We start from the raw sequence: 26,588 nt of genomic DNA on the forward strand, positions 1-26,588 counted from the left end.
AAAAAATGCGTATAAGCATTTAAAGTAAAAATTATAACAGCAATTAAATTTCATATGTAATTACAGATTTAAATGTAATTTATATGGCAATTAGAGCATAAAAGCAAGTGAAGTAAACTGTATAAATGCAATAAATTTACATAATTATGTGAAGTGTTTTAAGATTGTATTGCTTGGGTTAGGCGTTAGTATGAATGAAAAAATTCTGAGGTAAATCTGTAAAAATATATAGCCTTCAGTGCCTGGATTAGTCAATGTAAACAATGCTACAGTGTAAGCAAAATGGGCTGCTTACATAGATTTACATGGACTAGCTGCTTACATAGACAAAACCTGACATTTCAGTGGCCTAACACAATCAACATTTATTTTCTTCCCACATCATAATTTGGTGTAGCTCAGTATATTGATAGCTCATCCACATGGCTGTTTTCCAATAGTGACTCCGTAATATTGTTTGTCTGCTTTTGTCTTGCATCTTAGTTATCTGAAGATGAGAGAGACTATGTTGAAAAATCACATCTACTTTTAACTGCCTTGTACCAGAAGTTACACATTACTTTAAATTTCATTCAACAAGAAATCAGTAACAAGCTCACACCTAAATTATTGAGGCCAAGGAAATATTGAATAATTGTGCTCAGGAATATGAAAGTATCCAGTGAGGAGCACCTAGCACTGTCTCTGCCACAAGTTCAAATTAGTGAATGAAAAAATTCTCACACTTAATCAATTTAAAAATTCAAAAATTAAGTAAAAAATAAAATGGAAAAAGTTGAACAAATATAAACCCTCAACGTCCTTTTGTTATTGTTAACACCTTATATTGGAGATACTAATTTCACAGAAGAAACTGAACAAACATGAAAAATGTTAAAGAATGGCTCATCAAATACTTTAAGTATTTGTTTTCTCAGAATATTAATACATAAAACACTTTGTTTGAAGAGACTTTTCTACTCCATTTGTATGACTAGAAGCCTCATATAAGAACAATTTCATTTATCACTAGGCACTAGATGAACCAGTCAAGACTGAAAGTGTCTCCAAGGACAGCACATTAGAACCACCCTTTGAGGTAATAACTTCAGATTACCCCTGCTTTTGGTATGCAGTCCCAAAACTTATTACTAACCCAGTACCTGGTTTCAATTCTTCCAGTTGTATTTTCCTGCACAGCTCAGGCAGCAAACTGAAGAGGTCTGTGCTACCATTGATAAGGTCTTACAGGATTCCTTGTCTATGGTAATACCTTAGACTAGAATGTGCAATTCAAACATTTGCTTTGCTTCTCTTCATTTTCCTCTACTTTCGTATGATGCCTCACAGGCTTGTCCTTTTCTTTCCTTTTCTCTTCTTTCTTCCTTCCTTTCTTTTTTTTCAGCATTCTTCTGATTCTTCTTCAAGGTCCCCAAAGACATTGTTGGGTTCTGACACAGTCAAAGTATGTATGTATTTAATATAATTTATGGAACTGTAAGATTTATTAGATCAGTGATTTCCAAACTGCAAGTCAAGGTCCAATAGTGAATTGGGAAATAAATTTAGTGAAAAATAAATTTAGTGAATTGCAATCAGTACTTTTAGTAGACTTTTAAAGATAGTAGATATTAGACTTGATTACAAATAATGTATAGCTTTTGTCAACATTTGTTTACATGTACACATATAATGCAAGGTAAGTGTATACAGGGTTGCAAAGTAAAACCTCTTTCTGTGGGTCAAGTTTAAAACAGTTTGAAAGCCAACATATTAGACCAATTTTTTTTTTTTAAATATTGACATTTAGAATGTATAATATGTGGCTCATTCTCATGTCAAATCATAGATTCAACATTTATGGAATTTGTAGCCACTTAGACAAGTAAAAAATGAAGTAGACTAAAGTAAAATTCGCCTAAGAGCTTCAACAGAAGTATCATTTCTGGAATTTTTTTTCTTTTTGTTGATTGAATTTATTTCATTATTCTTTGACTCAAAGGGAAATAAAAGTGGATATTTTAGATTGTTAGAACACTACCAAACTTAATTGTTGTAATTATGTATTTTTTTTATTATAAAATAGTTATTTTCATTTGTTGGTATAAAATGCTACATTTCTCCAAATTATTTTTTTCAAACATGTAGTTAAGCTCTACTCATCCAAATTTCAAAATGCCTATAATTTTTCCTTTATTGATAATTGTTAGTTATTGTGTTTTTTTGGTCAGCCTTAATTATTTATTTTCTTGGAATTAGTATACGTTTTTCCTGTCCTTTCTTGAAACATGGGACACAAAGCATCTAAAGTAATTTTCAAATGTACAGAACTATACACAAATGGAAGAGTAATCCTGATTTTCAATTGGAATATTATCAACAAATATCCATTAGTAATGACATAGAAAACCCAATAATCAATTATTGTCATATTAAATAATTATAATTTAGCAGAGGATCCACAAATAGATAATTTTGAAGTCTATTTTGTTATATATCCTTTAAGCCTTTTAATCTAAAACTTCGATTTGTCAAAGATACTATATAAATTTTAAAATATATATATATATTTGTTTCATTTGTTGAACATGTAAAAGACATTAAATATAATCATAGGATTTAAGAAGTTATATATGAAAAATAATGTATATTACTGGTTTCTTTAACAAATATTTAATGCTTATGGTGTTAAAAAATCCCCAGTATTTTAGGCCACTAAATTTAAGGCAATTTTTTATTCTGTAGGTATTTTTTAAACAACTACCTTAAGTCTGGTGCTGCAAGGCACTAGGAACCTACGCAAGGCTGAGTAACCTAAGGTATATGGTTTAAATGTAGTGATCAAGGGTAGAATTCAAGCTGAGACCCAAAGAAGGAAAAGAGCCAGCCACAGAAATTTTGATCAGGAATAATAGCTTTCGGGCAGAGAAACAGGCATGTGCAAATTTCCTGAAGCACAAAAGAGCTTAGTGTGTATAAAGATAAAGAAGATAGCCAATATGGTTGCTGTACACTGAGCTAGGAGTGAAGAGTGTAAAATGATGTTGAGAAACTGGGTTGTGCACAGTGATTTAAACACTTACTTGCTATGGTATGAAGTTTGGATTCCAAGGAAAATGGGAAGACATAAAACCATGGCGGGAGTAATATGAAACCATACAAGATGATCAATATGGCTGCTGCGAGGAGGCTGCTGAGAGCAGGGAAACGGTCAGTGATGGTGGTCTGGATAGGGTAGGTTCAGAAGAGGTAGAAGTATGAGTGTTTGAGGCTTGCTGAGAATTTGGGTGTGGGTAGTAAAGGAGAGAGAAGAATCTTGAATGAACTGCAGAACTCACCTTGAAGATAGACAACAGTGAAGGAAGAGCTGTATGGTGGCAGGCAGAAGGTATGCCAGTTTTAGACAAGAATGAATTTGAAGTGTTTATCATGAAAGCTTATACCTGTGTGTTTGAAGCAGATCAGAGGTATTTGAGGGTCATTGTCACGTAGACATTGTGAGTGTCCTGTACAGAGCTCCAAGGAACAGAAAATCACAGGTCTGACAAAGGAGGTGGAGACCCAGCAAATGAGAATGGAAAGGCTATTGTGGTAAGAGGAAAATCAGAGCAGTGTGGTATCATGGAAGCTATAAGAAGAGAGTGCGAATATAATTGTGTTGATTATGGCCAAGGGTTAGAGGAAGGTAAGTCTAAAGAAGTGTTTATTAGATTTGACTTGTATATTTTGAAACCATATTGCTGGTGCTTGTGTGTTGGCATTCATTCTTGTTTTTGAATTTTTAGAAGCTTTATCAGGATATATAATCATTTTTTAATTTAAGGTTTTTCTCTTCAGTATTAAAATAGTGACTTTATAATTTCTAATTCTTGTTTTCCTACATGTATCTTTTACTGTTATTTTACTTTTTTTCATGCCCTCCTGTCTAATTTTCTTCAGAACAGCGTATTTCTGGATATCATTTTTACATTCAGTTAGATTCTATTTATCAGAGACCTTAAACCATTTATAATTATTTCAATTCTTGTTATGTTAGGGTGATTTTTTGCTATCTTATTTTACATTTTCTATTTAAAATGTTTTTTTCTCTTGCCTTTCTCTGCTTTCCTCAGGCAATTTTGATATTTACTGTGGAACATTTTGAAAATTTTACTTTATATCTTGTTACTTTTGGTAGTTAGACATATTAAAATTATTATGCTTATTTTTCTATCAATTTTAAAACTTACAAATGGCTTTTCCCCAAATTTTATAAGTACTATAGCATTTTTCACTTTCCACTTGTTTTTAATTAACCCATATATACAAGTACATACACTTACAATTTATTCGTATTGTTTTTAGCTTTATGTCTGAACATGTCTTGCTCTTTCCTTTGTTTAGATATTTATTTCTGATTTAGATCCTTATTTTGTACACATTCAAAGCTTTTCCCTGGATTTATTGTTTTTCTTGTTGGAATCTTGCTTCAAGTTGTATAAAGTAAGATCTTTTTGTACAGATTTTGTGAACTTTGTCCATGATAGCATCTTTATCTTGCCTTTTCCTTTAAATTATAGTTTTGCCGCACATAAAATTGTAGGTCCTCTCTCTTCAACACTTTCCCCCTAGGTTGTTTTTCTTCAACAACATACTTATGAGTATTTTGTCAGCATGATACTTGTTCCTCTGCTATAGAGCGATCATTTACAGAGTTGTTTTGTAAGCTTTTAAAACTTTATGTGTGATCTTAAAAATGTTTTAAATTATGTATGTATGCACTTTTTAACTTATTTTGATTGGTACTCTTTATGATCTTTCATATGATATCTTCAATTGTTTCTTCCCCTTACGTTCTTGGTAATTTTTATATCATTATTTTTGCAAATATTCCTTCCCTCATGGGACTCTTATCATACTGATTTTGTCACTTTTGATTCTGTATTTATTGTCTCTTGCTCTTCATATTTTTTCTATTTATTATTTTGTAATTCCTTCAAGAGGAATTCTTGATCTGATATTCCAGTTCAAGAATGTATTTAGTATCTATTCTTTCCTTCAATTCCGGTATTAAGTTCTTTGTTGTAGCTAACATGGTTTTTTCTTCTAAATCAGATTTATTGATGTGTAGTTTAATCACTGTAAACTACATTCTTTTAGTTTACAGTTCTGCGTTTTGACAAAAGAATCCAATTATATAATTTCCACCACATTCCAAAGAAAACATTTCCTTCAACTGAAGAAGTTCCCTGGTTCTCCTTTTTAGTATATTCTTCCCTCCAGTCCAAGTCCTGGGAAACCACTTATCTTTTTATGTGTTCCTATGCTTTTGCCTTTTCTAGAATATCATATAAATGTAATCATATAGTCTGTAGTCCCTTCAGCCTTTACTTAGCAGAAGGCATTTGAAATTCATCCATATTGTTGCATTGCTCAGTTTTTTTAGCTCAGTTAAAAAAAATTATTGCTGAGTAATATTCCACTGTGTGGATATACCATCCTTTATTCACCAATTTATAGGTGGTTGGGTTATTTCTAATTTGGGGCTATTACTAATAAAGCTGCCAAGAATATTTGTAAACAAGACTTTGTATGGATATATTCTTTCACTTATCTTGGGTAAATAGGAGTGGAATAGAGGAACCATTGTTTTCTTTTATAGTATTTAAGTTTTTCAGATGTCTTATATTTATAAACTCAAATTTCCTGGAGCATGTCAGCTAAGTTGGGTGTATGTATGCCTGGCACCTGGGGTGGCAGGTCCCCAAACCCAGGTGCTAGTACTTGCCAGTTTTGGTGAAGTTTATTTATTTATTCCTTAAGAGCAGGAGGAACATGTACTTCAGAAGGGAGAAGTGCCATGGTATCTACTAGTTCCCACTTGCCACTTCCTCTCCACTCTGGTGGCCTTGACCCTCACCTCTGCCTACCTGCACCTCTGCTTCTGGTATATTCTTCTCTTCCAACAGCTGTCTCAGTCATCATTGCTGAGCAAAGGATTGAGGGAAAGATTCATCAGAAGCTGGCCAGTTGTTGAAATCTGTAGTTAACTATTTTCTCCCCCAAGGCTGAAGGACCACTTTGATATTATCTTCATTGTTACTTCTTTTTATTACCCTCAGATTTTAGTACCTCACTTCACCTCATTGATCTCCTTATCTCTGATGTTTAAATGTGTTGTGGCTTGAGAAGGCAGGGATAGGATACGTAGAAACAGAACTAAACAATTATTTGGAAATGTTTGGCTGTTAAAAGAAGGAATTTAGGTAGATAGTGAGGTCAAGAAAGAATGTTTTGTGAAGCTGAAAATGGCAAGATCAAATTTGCATGCGATGGTGTTGGTCTCAGTAGAGATAGCACTAATTCTACAGAAGAAGGGGAAATAATGGTCTGAATATTTGTGTCCCACCCATCCACTCAGAATTCATATGTTGAAATATGTGAAGGTATTAGAAGGTGGGGCCATGAGGAATGATTGGGTTATAAGGATGGGGACCTTATGAATAGGATAAGTTCCATACAAAACAGTCCTGAGAGAAACCTCTTATCCCTCCCACCATGTAACAATGTGGAAGATGGCACCATCTATGAACTGGAAGTGGGCCCTCACCAGATACCAAACCTGCTAGTGCCTGGATTTTAGACTTCTCAGCCTCCAGAACTGTGGAAAATAAATTTCTGTTGTTTATAAGCCACCCAGTGAATGGTGTGTTATCACGGCCCAAATGTGCTAAGACCATTTGATAAGAAGCTGGAAATATCCTTTATTGGAACAGGACAGAAAATAAAGGACATGACAGGTGCAAGAATATTTGTAGTTTGATGGAAGAGAAGTAATTTTATAACCAATATATCTAGTTATTTCATAACTAACACCTTCCAATAAAGTAAAATTTAAGATCATATCTTAACCAAAATTAAGGAGAGAAGGTATGATGGGGATGAATTTGAAAAAGTTAAAACAAGTTTATATACTCTGCTTTCAATTTTGTTTCTCTGGTTTCCTCTTAACTCTCCAATTTTATGTTGCCAAAACCACTTTTTCCAAGGTTCTTGAAGTGCTTCACATTGCTATAAATCCAGTCCTGATTTGAGATGACAGCAACAGAGTTTGAAACAGTTGCTCATACCCTCCTTTTTGGTATGTTTTCTTCTAGAGTATTTTAGAACTCCATACTCTGTTTTTCTTCTATCTCACTTATTATTTCTTAGTCTCCTTTGCTGGCTCATCTTCTTCATCCCAAACTGTTAATGTTGGAATTCTCTAGTCATGAGTCCTCAAACTTTTCATTCCTCTCTATATTCATTCTTTTGCTAATCTCAGCCTGATTTATGTTTTAAAAATTAAGTACATATACAGTGACAACTCTATTTCTAGTCCAGGATTCTCTCTCAAACTACAGACTTCCAAATACCTACTCTTCATTTCCGTTTAGATTTCTAACAAATGTCTTATACTCAATATGCATACAAATAAAATCTAGATTTTTCTCATACAAAATGATTCCTTATGTTGCCTTCTCATCTCCACTGGTAAAATTTAACTTTTCAATTTGCTCATGGTCAAAAACTTTGGTGTGATGTTTTATGCTTCTCTTTCACATTTCACATCTCTTCTACTAGAAATCCTGTTTCTATAGCTTCAGAATATGTCAATGATTATTTATTTCATGGCTTCTGCACTACTGAGCCATCATATTTTATTGGATAGTATAAGAGTTTTGTTCCTATGCCTCTGACTCACAATAGTTCATTCATAACACATCAAACACAGACAACCTTTTAAAACATAAGTTAGATCATGACCTTCCTCTGTTTAAAACCAGAAGTGCTTTATACATTTCCCTCAGATTATTAGCAAAACCCTCTCAAGGTCCTGGAAGGGACCAGTCCTCTCAAGGTCCTGGAAGGGCCTATTACTGGAATAGTCCCTTCCAGTCCTCTCAAAGTCCTCTCAAGGTCCTGGAAGGGCCTTTATACATTTCCTTCAGATTATTAGCAAAGTCCTCTCAAGGTCCTGGAAGGGCCTATGTGTTGCCCCAATACTTCCGTGATCAAATTTCCTCTAACTCTCTCCTTTACTCACTCTACCCCAGCCCTGCTAGCCTTCTTGCTGTTGCATGAATGTGTCAAGCATGCTCCTGTCTTAGTGCATTTAGTTCCTTTTCACATTAGTTATACCACTGATCATTTTATAGTTTCTAGCATACTGTAAAAATTTTCCAGCTTAACTTTTATCTCCTAAATCATGGTTAAGTATGGTTATTTTCAGTCTGGTTCTGAAAAAACAAATTTCTGAATCTCTGTGGGTCTTTTTCTGGTTGTTTAGTATTTCTACTCATCCTCATTTACATTGATTGCCTCTTTGTGTATCTGAATCTGATTGGGTGCTAGACAGCCTACGTGAAAACTTAATAGAAATGGAGACTTCAGATGATACTGTCTTTCCATAGAGAGTCTTTTCTTTGTTTCTGTCAAACATTGGGAGCACAAGCAAGAAAAAACTACCTGAATTTAAATTAAGGTTCTGAGATTATTTTTCCAGACAGTCATCTTCACATAATTTGACACTAGGCTGAGGACCATGTGAGTCTTCTGAGTCACTCTTACTCGTAGGGGCTCAATCTGTTCTTGGCAAGTCCTGGTTGACTTTTCTCTCTCTATGCCTGAGAGATATCAAAAGTTTGGGTTAGCTTTTCAAGCAATTCATCATTATTTGCAAACACCCTGAGGACAAAAGCAGTTTGAAATGCTGGGCTTCTCTCTTCAGGTTCCCATCCTGTTTTAATTTGGCCCAGTAATTATTCACTCTCTTTTTACTACATTGATGTCTTTGATAAATACTTTTCAAAATGTTAGTCAGATTTTTTATTGTCCTTTATGGAAAGATTACTTCGAGTTTTCTACTCACCTTTCTCAGAGGAGAAAATCCACCTTAGAAACTTTGCACATGTTCCCTCTTTTTGGAATGCCCTTTATCTAAAATACCACATACCCAACTCCCTTACTCCTTCAAGTCTTTGAAGTCTCCTTCAAATGTCACCTTCTCTACGTTGATCATCTGATTTAAAACTGTAAGTTCCCAGCACTCTTGAACTCCTTAACATCTAGGTGGTCCAGAAAAATACAAGGTATTTTGTAGAAGCAAAGAAAATTTTATCTGGAAGCATATTTTTCATTGCATTTATTCCTTTCTAACATATAATTTACTTATGTATGATTTTATTGCCTATTTCGTTTCTTCTAGAATATGAACTCCTCAGTGGTAGGACAGCTTTGTATCGTTTGTTCACCAACAATTCCCAGGAGTGTAGAACAGTAATTAGCACACAGTATAACAATAAATATGTGTCGAGTGGACAAATGACTCAAACAGCTATTTCATCTCAGAAAGTGGGCCTACAGAAGAAAAAGTTGGGGCAGTATTGAATGCACATTTAAAATTGAGAATTATTAGTTTAAAATTAATTATTTTGTTTGAAAGAGTTTCTCCAACAATGTTTTGCTTCTCCGATTCAAGTATGGGGAAAAATGAATAGTAAGGCCAATCTAGGGTTGAGTTCTTTTTTTTTTTTTTAATTTTTGGGAAAGAATTTGTCATAGGAAGAGAAGAAGATAAAAAAAATAAAAAGTATTCAAATGACTTATAATAATAAATACATATGAGCTGAGAGGTAAAACCAGAATAAAGCTGATGATGGTCAGTGATTTGGAAGTCCCAGTGATGTGGATGTTTCACTGGTGGCACTAGAGAAATAAAGATGGTGGATAGGAGGGAGATATCTGAGTGTGGGAGATTTGTAATTGATATTTCTGAGAGTTTCTGTTTTATTGGTAAATGTAAAGTCTAAGAGCTTTCTGGGAATGAATGATTTAAATGGAGTAGATGAAAACATCTTTGGAATTGAGGAGGTCAAAAAATTGAAAAGACAGAGATTTCTGTATGAATTTTGAAATAGGCAACAGTTATGGAGGAAACGTGAGGAAAGAACTATTGGAATCTGTGAGTTAACATCATCAATACATAAGAAGAAATTACCAGGAAGCTGATAGATAAAATGAATGAAAAGTAAAATCAAGTGATATCATTTTATAAAATAATTTTCTAAAGAATGATATTGTGTAGAGACAGCAATGTTTAGAAAGTATCAATTGAGAAGGTGAACACATTCCAGAAGTTGAATCTATTATTATTTACTTTATTATTTCAGAAGTAAAATTATTTTTATTTTCATACAGACGTCTACAACTCTTCCAAGAGCAGCTGGTCGAGAAACCAAATATGTAAGTACCTTTATAATTATACACACTGCTTTTTAAATGGGTGCCTGTGCTTTGGAGAGAACACAATTATAAAGTAATTTAAATAGAATTGGTTGATTTTTTTAAAGAAGTTGAAGGGTATGATGAGATGGTTGGCTCAGATATGAAAAATCAGGTTATGTCTGAGATAAAACATCAGGTAAGCTTATCAAATTTATTCTTAAGTGAGGTCTAATTTGATTAGTTAGCTAAATAAAACAGAACTGCCATACCTGGTGTCTTTCTAGTTATCAGCGCTTAGATGACATTTTCACTTTTGTAATGGTTGATTGTGCTTATAGAATAGTCAGCTCGCATACTGGAAACCTTAAGATTTGTCTATTTCTAATCGGATTGCCAGTTTAATCAACTTTAACTACTTTTTTGTTTTCCTGCATTTAAATTATTAACAAACCAATTTCTACTTATGAGCAAATATAGATTAATAGTGGATTAGACTCACTGAATTCAAGTCAAATAATTATGAGTAGCTGGCTCTGAGTGTATTAGACATACACATGCATAGCCTCATCCCAACTAGTGTTCACTCATCTAATAATTGTATTTTCCATCATGTGGTCAACTTATGCTTCTGACCAAACTTATCCTAGTTGAAACAAGATTATCTCCTTAGTTAAGTGTTTAGTTTTTAGTCTAAAACAAATGAGTAAAGTATTTCATTTAAATTACATATTTGTGGTTTTTATCATAATTATGAAGAGTAAATAGTTATTAAATGTTTATTTTGTGCTGTGTCATCATTGTAATTTATACAGTTCTGCTTTCATTTGAATCTCCCCAAGGCAAGTAATAAACTGAAATTACTAAATTTTACCACATCCAGAAAAATTATGTTTAGAGGATGTGGGTAGGAACACTGCTTAGAGCATTTCCTGGAAGTCTTGCTGTTATTTTTCATTTTTATTGGAAACCATTTGGAGTAATACTTAAAAAGAATGAAGGCATTTAGTAGACTAGATCCAAGTTTAAATCACAGTGTTACTTTTAGATAACTGTCTGATTCTGGGGAAATTACTCACCATGTTACCTTTCTGTGCCTTTGTTTCTTCATCTATGAAATGCGATTACTAATAATTTTCTTGTGTAAGATTTATATTAGCTAATATACAAAAAACCCTTAATGCAATCTCGTTACAAAGGAATTGCTCAGTACCTAAATGCTTTTCCTTTCCTTTCCCGTTTTCCTTTTTTCACATCTCCTTTCTTCTCTTCCTCTTACGTATCTTTGGAAGACTAGAAGTATTTTGATTTAGTTTAATTTCTTGATTCTTGAGTGAGTACAAGAAAAAAAGTTTCCCAAAAGTGTTTCTGTACTTTTTGTGATTAATGCATTTTACAAGAGCCAGACCATCAAAAAAATCTCCAGAATTTTTGCTTTCTCATCCTTGTCTCTTTATCTACTCTTGCCTTTCAGTAAAATATCTAATTAGATTAATTTTCAGCAGGGTCAGTGGGTTGATGTCACTATCCATTTCTCTCTGGAAGTGGTTAATTTGGTAGCAGTTGAAATGATTCTGAAGCAGCTTCTTCAATCTCCATAGCTAGAAATTATTTCAAATTATTCCTTATTTTCAATCAGTTATCAGACTTAATAAAAGCAGATTAACTTTCATGCTCTTAATGTTGTGAGAACATGTAAGTCATTCAAAGTTAAGAATGAACCATCAAACAGGTTCAGTATAGGCTAGAACAAATATAACCTTTATTTCAGATAAGGTTCCTGACCTTAATTAAAATTCATTTCTTGAGTAAGAAGCTTTGTTTTTACTTTATTTTACAACATGACATTTGAATTATTGTTTTGTGGCACCTAAAATATGCACACATCTTTTGGAAGACCATAAGGGATCATTTTACAATGGAAGGTCAAAACTAGTTTTGGTCAGCTCGAGGATTAGTCATATTTGTACATACTCAGCTGTAGTTATTACAATTTACTAAGTGATACCTGATGCATTTGTTTAGAGGAGAAAAGATTAAATTGTAGAACAGAAGTCCACTTTAGCTATAAGTTTTGATCTTAGATGAATAAGAGCTTATCATGTATGTCTTAATACAATATATTGACTTTTAAAAAATAATGACATTATAATATTTTCTTCCAAAAATTAGGGTGTTCATATTGACTGAACTATGGGATGTCTCACTTTATGAGTTTACTAGCTATAATTTAATTAATTAATTTATCACTCTATTTTCCCTCTTCTCCCATGAAAATTAAAAAGCAACTCTGAGAAGACTATTTCTGTAACATTTCAATATTTCACCATCTGTCTTCAAACTTTGGAGAAACTAGTCATCTTCAGAGTATTTACTTGCTGGGACTCAATGCATCATTGACTTTGTAGATATTCTTAAATTACAGAGCAGGGATCATGCAGGTTACCAACTCCTATACCACAGAGGAGGTTGAACAAAGGGAACACACAAATTAAAGCAAAGAAAAAAAAGTTTTGTTACACTTGAGGATATCCTGAACAAGTTAGTACTAACTACCTAAAATTTCTATTTCAGGGGTTTCTTTAAAAATATAATATATCTGATTACTACATATTATATGTCTCAGACACCACTATGCATCCCATGGATATATGCAATTATTATTTGCAAATAAAAAATAAGAATTAAAAAGGTATAGTATATAATCTATGAATCAAGACTAATAAAAAAGCTAGTCACTATTTTTAGCCCTGTTATTCCGTTTCCACCTGTATTCATTGATTCAATAAATATTTTTTGAGTGTCTGCCAAATACTATTCACTAAGGAGTCACTGGGGTGAGAGGAGTGAACACAGTGATAGGGTGCCAATTTCTGAAGCATATATTCCAATGGATAAGACAGATAGTAAATAGTTAAAATAGTAAATGAACAAGATACTTTGTTGTAGAAATAGAGGAGAGGTAGCCAGAGAACCAAATGATGTTAAAACCAACTTACAAACTTGCTAGTTTTCAAAGTATTCATAGGTTTTCCAGTTTTCCTGGGATAATTATAATGGTTTAATAAAAGAAAAAAAGCGTATAACAAATTCCATTTTATAGGCCTTTGATGTAAGCCTTTCTCTTAAAAGAAGAAAAAAAATAAACAAAATAAACTCAAAATAATATTTTTTTCTTTGGGTCTTTATTGCATGTATTGTGAAATTTCACAGGGTCTGTTTTTTAGGATGAACCAGGTGAAGTAAAAGCAACACTAATTCAGACTAGTTAAAGTAAAGGTTTTCTCCAGTCCGTGGTGTGCTTAAATTGTGGGCTATTTTAAAGTAATATAATTGAGGTTCTTTTAAGTGTAATAAAATTAAAAGTAGGCTAACAACATGTTGAATAGGGAGTGAGCCTTAGGTCACTTGCAGGGTTGATTAATTTATCATCAATATTTGATTTGATTGTTTTAAAAAGGTGTTGAATTGAACAAAAATAATAACTAATATTTTGAGCTCTTCACTTGAAAATAAAGCTTAACTATCTAATTTAAATCATATACCAAACCTATCAGGTGGGTATTCTTATTTTAAAAACTCCATTTTACTGAGGGGAGAAAACAAGTCTCAGAAGTCACAGAGAAGGCAAAACCCAACCCAAATTTGCTTCATGTCAAAGTTTCTGCTGTTGATACTTCTATATACTTATAGACATATCAGTCCATGCTGGAAATAGTTCGTGTTCTTTAAATATGTTATCCATTGATGTTTATACTCTGGGTCCAAATTATTTTTTCATGCCCAGTAACCTTCAGCCTAAATTTAGAAGGAATGATTTCATATTTGCTCATATTAACATCTAAAATGATAATGATTTACTGTTTCTAAGATTTTAAATCATGTGCTTAAATGTACATTAACTCATAATATATCAGATAATGTATAAGAGCGTTACTTCTCATGACACTCATTTTTAAAGTTTATTTCCTTCATGTAAAGAAATTTCCTTTCTAAACAAATTTTGATTTTTTAAAATTTTTGTGGGTACATAGTAGGTATGTATGGGGCACATGAAATATTTTGATACAGGCATGCAATGCATAATAATTGCATCATGGAAAATAATGTATCTGTCCCCTTAAGCTTTTATCCTTTGTGTTACAATATGATTATACTCTCTTAGTTATTTTAAAATGTACAATGAAATTATTGCCTATAGTCACTTGGTTGTGCTATCAAATACCAGGTCTTATTAATTCTTTCTATTTTTTTGTACCCGATAACCATCCCCACCTCCCCACCCCAAAGCAACCCCCACCCTTCCCAGCCTCAGGTAACCATTCTTCTATTCTCTATCTCCATGAATTTTGTTGTTTTGATTTTTTAGATTCCACAAATAAGTGAGGACATGCATCGTTTGTCATTCTGTGCCTGGCTTATTTCACTTAATATAATGGCCTCCAGTTCTATACATGTTGTTGCAAATGACAGGATCTCATTCTTTATAATGGGTGAATAGTACTCCATTGTGTATAAGAACCATATTTTCTTTATTCAGTCATCTATTAAAGCCTACTTAGGTTGCATCTAAATCTTAGATATTGTGAACAGTGCTGTGGCAAACATGTGAATGCAAATACCTCTTTGATATACTGATTTTCTTTCTTTTGTATATATAACCTGCAGTGGGATAACATGTTAGATCATACACGATAGCTCTTTGTTTTTAATTTTCTGTGGAACCTCCAGATTGTTCTTTATAGTGGTTGTACTAATTGGTGATGTACAGTCCCACCAACAGTGTTTAAGAATTCCCTTTTCTTTACATCCTTGTAAGCATTTGTTATTGCTTATTTTTTGGATCAAAGCGATTTTAACTGGGGTGAGATAATATCTCATCATAATGTAGATTAGCATTTATCTGATGATCAGTGATGTTGAGCATCTTTTCACATGCTTGTTTGCCATCTGGATGTCTTCTTTTGAGAAATGTCTATTGAAATCTTATACCCATTTTAAAATACAGTTATACATCTTGTATAGAGTTGTTTGAGCTCCTTATATATGCTGGTTATTAATTTCTTCTCAGACGGTCAGTTTGCAAACATTTTCTCCCATTCTATGGATTATCCCTTCATTTTGTTGATTGTTTCATTTGCTGGGCAGAAGCTTTTGAACATGATGTGATCCCATTTGTTCATTTTTGCTTTGGTTGCCTGTGCTTGTGGGGTACTGCTGGAGAAATTTTAGCCCAGACTAATGTCCTGGAAAGTTTTTCTGATATTATCTTGTAGAAATTTCATAGTTTGAGGTCTTAGATTTAAGTATTTAGTTCATTCTGATTTGATTTTTGTATATGGCAAGATATAGGGGTCTGGTTTTTATTATTTTGCATATGGACAACCAGGTTTCCCAGCATCATTTATTGAAAAGATTATCTTTTTATTATGTATGTTCTTGCCACCTTTATCAAAAATGAGCTCACTGTAAGTGAGTGAATTTGTTTCTGGGTTCTCTATTCTGTTCCATTGGCCTATGTTTCTATGTGAGTACCATGCTGTTTTGGTTACTTTAGCTCTGTAGTAGAATTCAAAGTCAAAGAATGACTCCAGCTTTGTTCCTTTTTCTCAGGATAGCTTTAGTGATTCTGGGTCTTTTGTGGTTCCCCATACATTTTAGAATTGTTTATTCTATTTTTGTGAAGAATGTCATTGGTATTTTGCTAGGAATTGCTTTGGATCTGTAGATTGCTTTTGGTAGTATGAGCATTATAACAATATTGATTCTTTCAATCCAAGAACATGGGCTCTATTTCAGTTTTTTTTTTGTATCTTCTTCAATTTCTTTCATCAGTGTTTTATAGTTTTTATTGTAGAGATTTTTCACTTCTTTGGTTAAGTAAATTCCTAGGTTATTGCTTTTACTTGTGGCTATTACTGTATATGACATTACTTTTTCAACTTCTATTTTAGATTGTTCACTGTTGGCATGTAGAAATGTTACTGATTTTTGTATGTTGATTTTGCATCCTGCAACTTTACTGAATTCAATTTTCAGTTCTAATACTTTTTTGGTGGATTTGTTAGGTTTTTCCAAATAGAAGATCATATCATCTGCAAACACAGATAATCTGATTTCTTCCTTTCCAATTTAGGTGCCCTTTATTTATTCTCTTGTCTGATTGCGCTAGTTACAACTTCCAGTTATGTGTTGAATAACACTGGTGACAGTGAACATCCTTGTCATGTTCCAGATCTTAAAAGAAAAGCTTTAAGTTTTTCCCCATTCTGTATGATTCTAGCTGTGGTTATATCATATATGGCTTTTACTATGTTTAGATAATATTCCTTCTGTATCCAGTTTTTTGAGAGTTTTTATCATGAAAGGATGTTGAATTTTATCATATGATTTTTCAGCATCAATGATCATATGGTTTTTATCCTTTATTCTGTTGATATGACATATCACATTGATTGATTTGCATATGTTAAACCATCTTTGCATCCCTGGGATAAATTCTGCTTTGTCATGATGAATGATCTTTTTAATGCATTGTTGAAGTTGTTTTGCTAGCATTTTGTTGAGGATTTTTATGTCAATATTCATCAGAGATATTGGCCTATAGTTTTCTTAGTTTGATGTATCATTTTCTGGCTTTGGTATCAGGGTAATACTTGTCTCATTATAGAATGAGATTGGTAGTATTCCCTTCTCCTTTTTTTTTTTTTTTTTTTTTTTGATTGGTTCAAGTAGAATTGGTATTAGTTCTTCTTGAAATGTTTCATAGAATTCAACAACGAAGCCACTGAGTCCAGGGTTTTGCTTTATTGGGAGACTTTTTATTACAGCTTCGATTTCATTAGTTGTCATTGGTCTATTCAGACATTGGATTTCTTCATGGTCCAGTCTTGATAGGTTGTATGTATCTAATAATTTATAAATTTCCTTTATATTTTCCCACTCATTGGCATATGGTTGCTCATAGTAGCCACTAATAATCCTTTAAAATCTGTGGTTTTATTTCATGCTCCTAAATGAGAGGAATCAATTTGTGGAAATGACCATACTGCCCAAAGTAATTTATTGATTCAATGCTATCATCATTAAACTACCATTAATATTCTTCACAGAATTAGAAAAAAAAACACTTTAAAATTCATATAGAACCAAAAAAGAACCTGTATAGCCAAGACAATACTAAGCAAAAAGAACAAAGCTGGAGGCAGCATGCTACCTGACTTCAAACTATACTACAAAGCTACAGTAACCAAAACAGCATGGTACTGGTACAAAAACAGACACATAGACCAATGGAACAGAATAGAGATCTCAGAAATAAGAGCAAACATCTACAACTATCTGATCTTCAACAAACCTGACAAAAACAAGCAATGGGGTAAAGATTCCCTATTTACTAAATGGTGCTGGGAAAACCCGCTAGCCATATGCAGAAAATTGAAACTGGACTCCTTCCTTGCACCTTGTACAAAACTGAACTCAAGATGCTTAAAGACTTAAATGTAAAACCCCAAACTATAAAAACTCTAGAAGAAAATCTAGGCATTACTATTCAGGACCAGCACAGGCAAAGATTTCATGACAAAAACATCAAAAGCAATTGTAACAAAAGCAAAAATTGACAAATGGGATCTAGTTAAACTAAGGAGCTTCTGCACAGCAAAAGAAATTACCATCAGAGTGAACAAACAACCTAGAGATTGGGAGAAAATGTTTGCAATCTATCCACCTGACAAAAGTCTAATATCCAGAATCTACAAGGAACTTAAAGAAATTTAAAAGAAAAAACCAAACAACCTCATTAAAATGTGGACAAAAGACATAACAGACAGTTGTCAAAAGAAAACATTTATGTAGCCAACAAACATGAAAAAAAGCTCAACATCACTGATCATTAGAGAAACACAAATCAAAACCACAATGAGATACTATCTCACACCAGTCAAAATATGCAAGTATTAAAAAAGTTAAGAAACAACAGATGCTGGTGAGGCTGTGGAGAAATAGAAATGCTTTTACACTGTTTGTGGGAATATAAATTATTTCAACCATTTTGGAAGACGGTGTGGTGATTCTTCAAAGACCTGAAACCAGAAATACCATTTCACTCAGCAATCCCATTATTGGGTATATATCCAAAGGAATATAAATCTTTCTATTATAAAGATATATGCAATTTCATTGTGGCACTATTCACAATAGAAAAAACATGGAATCAACTCAGATGCCCATAAATGATAAACTGGCTAAAGAAAATGTGGTACATACACATTATGGACTACTGTGCAGCCATAAAAAGGAACAAGATCATGTCTTTTGCAGGGAGATGGATGGAGCTGGAAGTCATTCGCCTTAGCAAATTAACACAGGAACAGAAAACCAAGCACCACATATTCTCACTTATAAGTGAGAGCTGAACAACAAGAACATATAGACATGGGCAGTGGGGACAACACATACTGGGGCCTCTTGGAAGGGCAGGGGAAAGGAGAGCATCAGGATGAATAGCTAATGCATGTGGTGATTGATGTTAAGTGATAGGTTGATAGGTGTTACCTGTGTTTCTAACCTGCATGTCCTGCACATGTATCCTGAAACCTAAAATAAAATTTAAAAAATAAAAGTACATAAAGAAAAAAAGTTGTGGCTTCAGTTGTAATGTTTTCATTTTCATCTCTAATTTTATTTATTTGGGTTTCTTCCCTTTCCTTCATTATTCTGCCTAAAGGGTTATGAATTTTCTTTATTTTTTCAAAAAACACCTTTTTGTTTCATCGATCTTTTAAATTGCTTTCTTTGTTTCAAATTTATTTATTTCTGCTCTGATATTTATTATTTTTCTGCTAGTAATTTTGGGTTTGGTTTGTTCTTTTATAGTTGTTTAAGATACGTTATTAGGTTATTTGAAGTTTGTTTTTATGTAGGCACTTAACAGCTAGAAATTTCCCTCTTAGTACTGCTTTGCTATATCCCATAGGCTTTGGTATGTTGTTTCCATTATCATTTGTTTAAAGAAATTTTTCAATTTCTTTCTTAATTTCTTCATTGACCTACTGGTCATTCAGGAGCATCTTGTTTTATTTCCATGTGTTTGTATAGCTTCCAAAATTCCTCTTATCTCACTGTGGTCAGAGAAGATGCTTGATATTATTTTAATTTTTTGAATGTTTTAAGACTTGTTTTGTGACCTAACATATGGTCTATCTTTGAGAATAATCCACATGCTAAGGAGAAGCATGTGTTGAAGCATTATAGCTGTTGGATGCAGTGTTCTGTAAATATCTGTTAGGTTCATTTGGTCTATAGTGCTGATTAAGTCTGGTGTTTCTCTGCTGATTTTCTGTATGGGAGCTCTGTATGATGCTAAAATTAGGGTGTTGAAGTCTCCAGCTATTACTGCATTGAGATCTATGTCTCTCTTTAGCTCTAATACTATTTACTTTATATACCTGGGTGCTCCAGTGTTGGTTGCATATAAATTTGCAACCATTTTAGCCTCTTGCTGAACTGACCCTTTTATCATTATAATGACATTCTTTGTTTCTTCTAACAGTTTTTGTGTTGGTATCTATTTTGTCTGATGTAAGTATAGTTACCTGTGCCCCTTTTTGGTTTTCATTGCCATGGAATATAGCTTTTTACATCCCTTTATTTTCAGTCTATGAGTATGTCTACAGGCTAAGTGTGTTTCCTGTAGGCAACAGGTGATTGGGTCTGTTTTTCTTCTATTTAGCCACTCTATGCCTTTTGATTGGAGAGTTTCGTTCTTATACATTGAATGATATTATTGGTAGGTAGGGACTTACTGCTGCCCTTTTGTGATTAGTTTTATGGTGGTTTTGTGGTATTCTCTTTCTTCTTTTCCTTTTTCCTGTCTTTCTTTTTGTGAAGGTGATCTTCTCTGGTGGTGTGCTTTAATTTCTTGGTTTTTATTTTTGTGTATCTGTTGTATGTTTTTTAATTTGAGGTTACCATGAGGCTTGTAAATACTATCTTATAACTCATTATTTTAAACTGATGACCACTTGACACTAATTGCATAAACAAACAAACATGCAAAAAGAAAACTAATAAAAACCCTAGACTTTAACTTTATGTACCTGCTTTTTAGTTTTTAATTTTTTTATGTCTTATACTATGTCTTAAAAAGTTATAGTTATTAATTTGACTGGGGCATCATTTAGTCCTTTTACTTAAAAGTGGTTTACACACCACAATTACAGTGTTATATTCTGTGTTTTTCTGTGTGCCTATTATTACCAGTGAATTTTGTATCTTCTTATTTCTTCTGGCTCGTTCACACTCTTCTTTCAAATTGAAGAACCCCCTTTGGCATTTCTTGTAGACAGGTCTGGTGTTGATGAAATCCCTCAGCTTTTGTTTTCTGAAAAGGTCTTTATGTCTGTTTCATGCTTGGAAGATATTTTCACCAGATACGCTATTCGCTATTCTCGGGTAAAAGTTTTTTGTTTTCCGTTTTTGTTTTTCCCCCTTCAGCACTTTACATATGTCATTTGACTATCTCCTGGTCTGTAATACCTCCACTGAAAAGTCTGCTGCCAGACGTATTAGAGCTCCATTGCATTTTATTTGTTTCTTTTTTCTTTCTGCTTTTAGGATCCTTTATCTTTTACCTTTGGAAACTTGATTATTAAATCCCTTGAGGTCATCTTCCTTAGGTTAAATCTGCTCTAACTTTCCTGTATTTGAATATTGATATCTTTCTCTAGGTTTGGGAAGTTCTCTGTTATTGTAACTTTGAATAAACTTTCTACCCTTGTTTCTCTCTCTACCTCATCTTCAAGGCCAATAACTCTTATATTTGCCCTTTTGAGAATATTTTCTAAATACTGAAGCTGTGCTTTATTGTTTTTTATTGTTTTTGTTTCTTCTGACTGTGCACATTTTCAAATTTCCTGTCTTCAAGTTCATTCATTCTTTCTTCTTCTTGGTCAGTTCTGCTATTAAAGGACTCTGATGCATTCTTCAATATGCCAATTCCATTTTTCAGCTCCAGAATTTCTGCTTTATTTTGTTTTAATTATTTCAATATCTTTGTTAAATTTATCTAATGGAATTCTAAATTCCTTCTCTGTGTTGTCTTTAATTTCTTTGTGTTTCCTCAACACAGCTATTTTGAATTCTCTGTCTGAAAGTCACATATCCCTGTTTCTCCAGGATTGGCTTCTAGAGCCTTACTTAGTTTGTTTTATGAGGTCATGTTTTCCTGGTCAGCTTGTGAATGTTTGCCAGTGTCTCAGCATTGAAGAGTTAGGTATTTTTTGTAGTCTACAGTCTGAGCTTATTTATACCTGTCTCTGAATTATTAGGCAGAGATTTTTGATTTCTTCCCTTACTTTCTTGTAAAGAAATGAAGTCTCTCTCTCTGTATTGAGCTGCCTGGTACTGGGGGTAAGATGCATGCACTGCTGTGGCAAGTTCCCACAGGCCCTGCGCAGGTCCACAGATGCTGTCTGGGAGACAGGGTTTAGAGTAAAAAAATTTAGAAATTTACCTGATATTCTGTTTCTTAGCAGCTAAGCTAGCACTCACACCACAATACAAAGTTCTTTCTGCTCTTCCCTCCATTTTCCATAGGGAGAGGAGCCTCTCCCTGTGGCCACCACCATCATCAGCACATGGCAGGGTGGGGTGGGAATGTCTGCTATGCCACTACTGATGTTCAGTAAAAGCCCAAGGGCTCTTCAGTCAGCTTATGACAAATGCTTCTGGGCCTGGGACTCACCCTTCAGGACAATGGGCTCCCCTCTGGCCCACGGCTAGTCCAGAAATGGTGTCTAAGAGCCTATGCCTTGATTCAGGGATCCCAAGAGCCTGTTTGTTGCTCTACCTCCCTGTGGTCAAGCTGGTACCTAAGGTGCAAGACAAAGTTCTGTTTGCTTTTCCCTCTGCTTTTCTCAGACAGAAGGGAGTCTCTCCCTATAGCTAGCTACCACAGCTGGGAATGTGATGGGTCACACCTGAAGTCAGCACATCTCAGAGCCAGAGGCCCATGGCATACTACCTTGGTATCGCTGCTGGTGATTCTGTATCTAATGGCTCTTTAGTCAGCAAGTGATGAGTCCTGCCAGGACTGGGTCTTTCCCTTCAAGGCAGCAGGTTCTCTTTTTGGCTCAGGAAGTGCCTACAGGAAGTGCCTAGAAACATCGTGAGCTAGGGCCTGTAATGGGGGCATCAAAGCTCTGCCTGGTGCTCTATCTAACTGTGGATGAGCTGATCTCCAAGACGTAAGACAAAGTCCTCTTTACTGTTCGCTCTGCTCTCCTTAAGCAGAAGCAGGGAGTGACATTTGTTGTTGCAAGCAGCAGTGCCTTGAGTTGGGGAAGAAAGAGCACAAGTACTCTTTTAGCCATGACAGCTGGTGTCTCCCTAGGTGATGTGCCACCCTAATCTACTGGCTCTGAGCTCAGTGCAGTACTTGGAGTTGCCTAGGAATTGCAGCTCTTATGTCCTAGACTACCTTTCAAGTTTACCTGAAATCCCAGAGCACTTTTGCCTGTGGTGGCGAGCCTTGCCAAGAAAGTCAACTTCCAGTTGCTGGGATGGGCAATTCCCCTCTGCGTAGGCACTTCATGCTCTCTCCATGTGTGGGCACTGCCTGAGCCCAGCACAGTTTTGTTCTCTGCAATTACAAGGCAGCGGTGAGTCAATGTTCCATCCCCTAGTTGCTGTGTTCTCCCTTCCCCAAGTGCACAGACTCTCTGTGCTGTATGGCCACTACTGGGGAGTTGGGAGAAGGGTAGCATCTCAGCAATTCAAGACTGTCTCTCCAACCCTTTTCAATGCCTCTTTCAGCAATATGAAGTTAAAACTAGGTGCTATAATTGCTCACCTGATTTTGGTTTTTGAGAGGGTGGTATTCTGTGTCCAGATAGTTGTTAAAATTTGGTGTTCCTGCAGGAGGTCCGAACACTATAAGTTTCTGCTCTGCCATCTTGCTCCACCCTTCAGGAAAGAATTATCTATTAAAATTCTATTTCATTCTATTTACATTTTATAAACTTTGTAGAGGGATTTTTTTTTGTCTTTACATTATATGTGCCATTGTAAATGTTTATTATTTTTTATTAACTTCCAATATAAATTCATCTCATTTATATAATTCAAGAACATAGTATGCTTTCTTAATAAAGAACAAACTCTGAAAATAGGGCATCAAAAAAACTCTTAGCTGGAGTCACATTCTATTGATAACAACTTATCTTATAAATTTTCTACATTTTATAAATTACTTTTAAGTGCAGAGGAAATATCTGAGATGGAGTTATTAAATATTAGTTAGCATACAGGTAAGACCTCATTTTAATAGGCTTGAGAGACAGTAAAATGTTATTACAATGGAAACATATTCCTTCGAAAATATCAGAATATGTTGAAAAATGTGTCAAACTTTATTAATAATATTTTCCACAGTATATACAGATATTCACATAAAGGTCATCTCTAATTTCACCAGCTCACACACTCTTCTTGTTGCTATGCTTGGAAAGGTTGCTATCCTGGAATGCTTCGCAGTTGATGTGCAATAACGCAGTCATAGATCTTAGGGTGAGAGGGGACTTAATCCCAATCACGTCCAGATCTGTGCTTCACTGTAGGATGAGGCCAGAGATTTGATGAGTTATAGAAAGAACTGAGAACTATTTAAACTTATTTATTTCCTTTTATAGTTGTTCAGAAATATTTCTGCAGTGTATATATGTGTGACAGGGGTTAAGGAAGGAATGGAAGATAGTCTTCTGCATTCTTCTAGATGAGGAGGTAGAGAAGAGATTGAATGAGACAACCCTTCTGCCTTGTGTCCTTCTCCTTGCCATTTTAGATTTTATCAAATAGGAAGGTGCCTTATTTCAGACAAACTTCCCCTTGATCTGATCTTTTATTTCCCTGTTTACACTTATAAACTATGACTTTCACCGGTCACCTATGCCCACTTGTTGCGTCTACCAACTATGTTCATGACAAGTTGGAATCATCCCCTATCTTAAAGAGTCAAACTTTTAAAAATTGCCAAATCTACTCTTTATATTTAGATATTATGAGGGTTATATTACTAACTTAGAAAATGGTCTTTGGTGAGAGATTTAGACAGGGTAAGTTCTATAGATACTAAGAATAAACAAAGGAAGGATGATGCGTCATAATATATTTCATGGCCTTGGTGTCTAACATTCTTAACATGGATCCATTTTGTTGAGTAGTGCCTTATGTACAGATAATAGGAACACTCTCCAGGTTAAGAGTAAGACTGTCTTTATCATTTTATATGTCCTCAATACTGAGGTTAGCATTCAGTAATAACTAGGTGCCCAATTAATATTTTGAGTGTTGTCTTTCTGCTTACCTGTATATCAGTCTTGACTGGGAGAAATAACATAATTCAATTAGCACGTTATCACTGATTAGAGCTCTCTGAGCTTAGAGAGAGGAAGATTTAGGACAGTCAGAGTCAACAGAGGAAATGGGAAAAGAAGCATCTTAATGGTATCAAACCTGGCATTATACTTAGGTGGAAGAATCATGACTGCCGAAAGGGAAAAAAGCGTGCTAAAAGTAGAGTAGCCGAGTACTGAAAGAAAGACAACTATTTAACACTTCTTTTCTAATCCAACTTGAGTTTTGCTCCAGGCCCCCAAGAAGGTGTCTGTTAAAGTGATGCCAACCAAAAGGACACCTGTCATGAATGTGAAATGCTGCAGATGGCAAGGAATGGCAAATCTAGGCAATGAATAAGGAGCTTTGCTATGCTTTGTGTGCCTTTGGCTTCAAGTCTTTGGGAGATAAAAATGGTTTCTCCAAAGCTGGCTTGGGACAAGTGGTGCCCTGTGTAGGAATTTATCTTTCAATGGATTTAAAATCCTTACCTTTACTTAGTCTTTAACTCTTTCAGTTTCTATATAATTTAATTCTTTAATGGATTTTTTTTGAAATAAAATTTTTTTACCTTCATACTTTGACTGTTCTATTAGTTTTTTAAGTTTTTTTTTTTTTAAGAATACAGTAATGGCTAAAGCCCATCTTTCTCTGTCTCTCATTTTTTTCTATAATTAAAACAATGTCAAATGCTGTAGAATATAGATTATGAATTATGATATGTTATTCTTCCCAGTTGATGTTAACATGGAGAGATATGAATAACCAAAATTTTAATGTTGTTCAAATCCAATTTCAAATTTATTGTTAGGTATTTTAAGTATCTTCTCCACCTTTATTCAGGTGATGCAGGTGTTCAAATGTAGCAACCTTCTCCCATCACCTGCTGTTTAAATCTTAGTTCACCACACAACCTCTCCTCACTTTCTGGAAAACAATTGCTACAATATTGATGACATAGTATGTAATTAGAGCTATAACTTCTAATAAACAACATTAACCTGTATTAGGCATGCATAGGTAGGCTTCTCAAAGGACTGGACAGCACTGGGTTCATTGAAAAAACCTGGTCATTTTAGTGTAAAACATGTAAGATGTTATTCTTCCTCTTTGCTTAAGGAGAGATCTGTATTAATATTATACATATCCACTGCACTCTGTTGTTTGCTTTTAACTTTGCCCGTTCTCTGGGAAATTTCTGATCACAGTGATATGGATTTCATAATACTGGATGAAATAAAAATGTCCAGGGGTGTCTGAAGTATCTTATTGTTATGTCATGATTCCCAGCGAAGGAATTTGGGGGTCTTATAAAGACTGGATAAAAAGATATTTAGATATTTTCCTCCTTTAATTAATATGTTTGAGCTTTTTCTCTCTTTTCCCTATAATAATAATTTGGTATTATTTAGTACAATATACTAAAAAATGTTAGTAATGCAAACTGTGTGAATACTTCATTGTTAATATGTAACTTCTTGCCTATAATTATTGAAGTAGAAATTTAACCATTGTTTTTCAGTTAGGATGCATTTAAATCAGTATATTTCACAGAAGCTATTCATTTAACTTAGGGAATCAATAGAGAATGCTTTCATTATTGCAATATGAAAAAAATTGTTAAAGAGTAAAAAACCTGAGATTTTTAGAGGAAATCATTATTATTACCTCTATTCCATTATGAGGTTAATAATGAAACCCTAGGTAAACTGACAACACCGTGATGGATATTCTGAAGGGCAATTTTCCCAAAGCTCAGTGCATACTAACCTGGTCCACAGAAATTAGAGAATGGGAGCCCTTAGCCAAGATACCCTACTGCCATCAAGCAACCAGGAACGGCTGCAAGCAGTGGCAGTCCCTGTAAAGGATGGCATGAGTCAAAACTCAGAAAACAAACAATGGTAGACACTGTGTACAAAGAACTTCAGGTGCCTCATCATTGTTTGGTGAATCATGCTCCTGTATACTTG

The 26,588-nt window shown here is 34.2% G+C and overlaps 1 protein-coding gene across 19 annotated transcripts in view; it reads left to right on the forward strand.

Annotated features, from left to right (window-relative positions):
• Positions 1-26,588, forward strand: part of MLIP (muscular LMNA interacting protein) — a 271,628-nt gene that overhangs the window by 159,937 nt on the left and 85,103 nt on the right. For 16 of the 19 annotated variants that reach the window (XR_004275622.1, XM_032299726.1, XM_032299718.1 and 13 more), the window contains 4 exons: positions 1,013-1,078; positions 1,162-1,245; positions 1,385-1,444; positions 10,198-10,242. Coding sequence is in view for 18 of the 19 variants with exons in the window: in XM_032299726.1 (XP_032155617.1) it covers positions 1,013-1,078; positions 1,162-1,245; positions 1,385-1,444; positions 10,198-10,242 (255 nt within the window). In the remaining variant the exon portion in view is untranslated. The remainder of the gene's footprint in view (positions 1-1,012; positions 1,079-1,161; positions 1,246-1,384; positions 1,445-10,197; positions 10,243-26,588) is intronic. The other 3 variants (XM_032299723.1, XM_032299724.1, XM_032299729.1) reach the window with 3 other exon arrangements.

The sequence above is a fragment of the Sapajus apella genome, unplaced genomic scaffold (assembly GCF_009761245.1).
Source record: "Sapajus apella isolate SASKATOON/1434 unplaced genomic scaffold, GSC_monkey_1.0 scaffold41, whole genome shotgun sequence".
Taxonomy (NCBI): domain Eukaryota; kingdom Metazoa; phylum Chordata; class Mammalia; order Primates; family Cebidae; genus Sapajus; species Sapajus apella.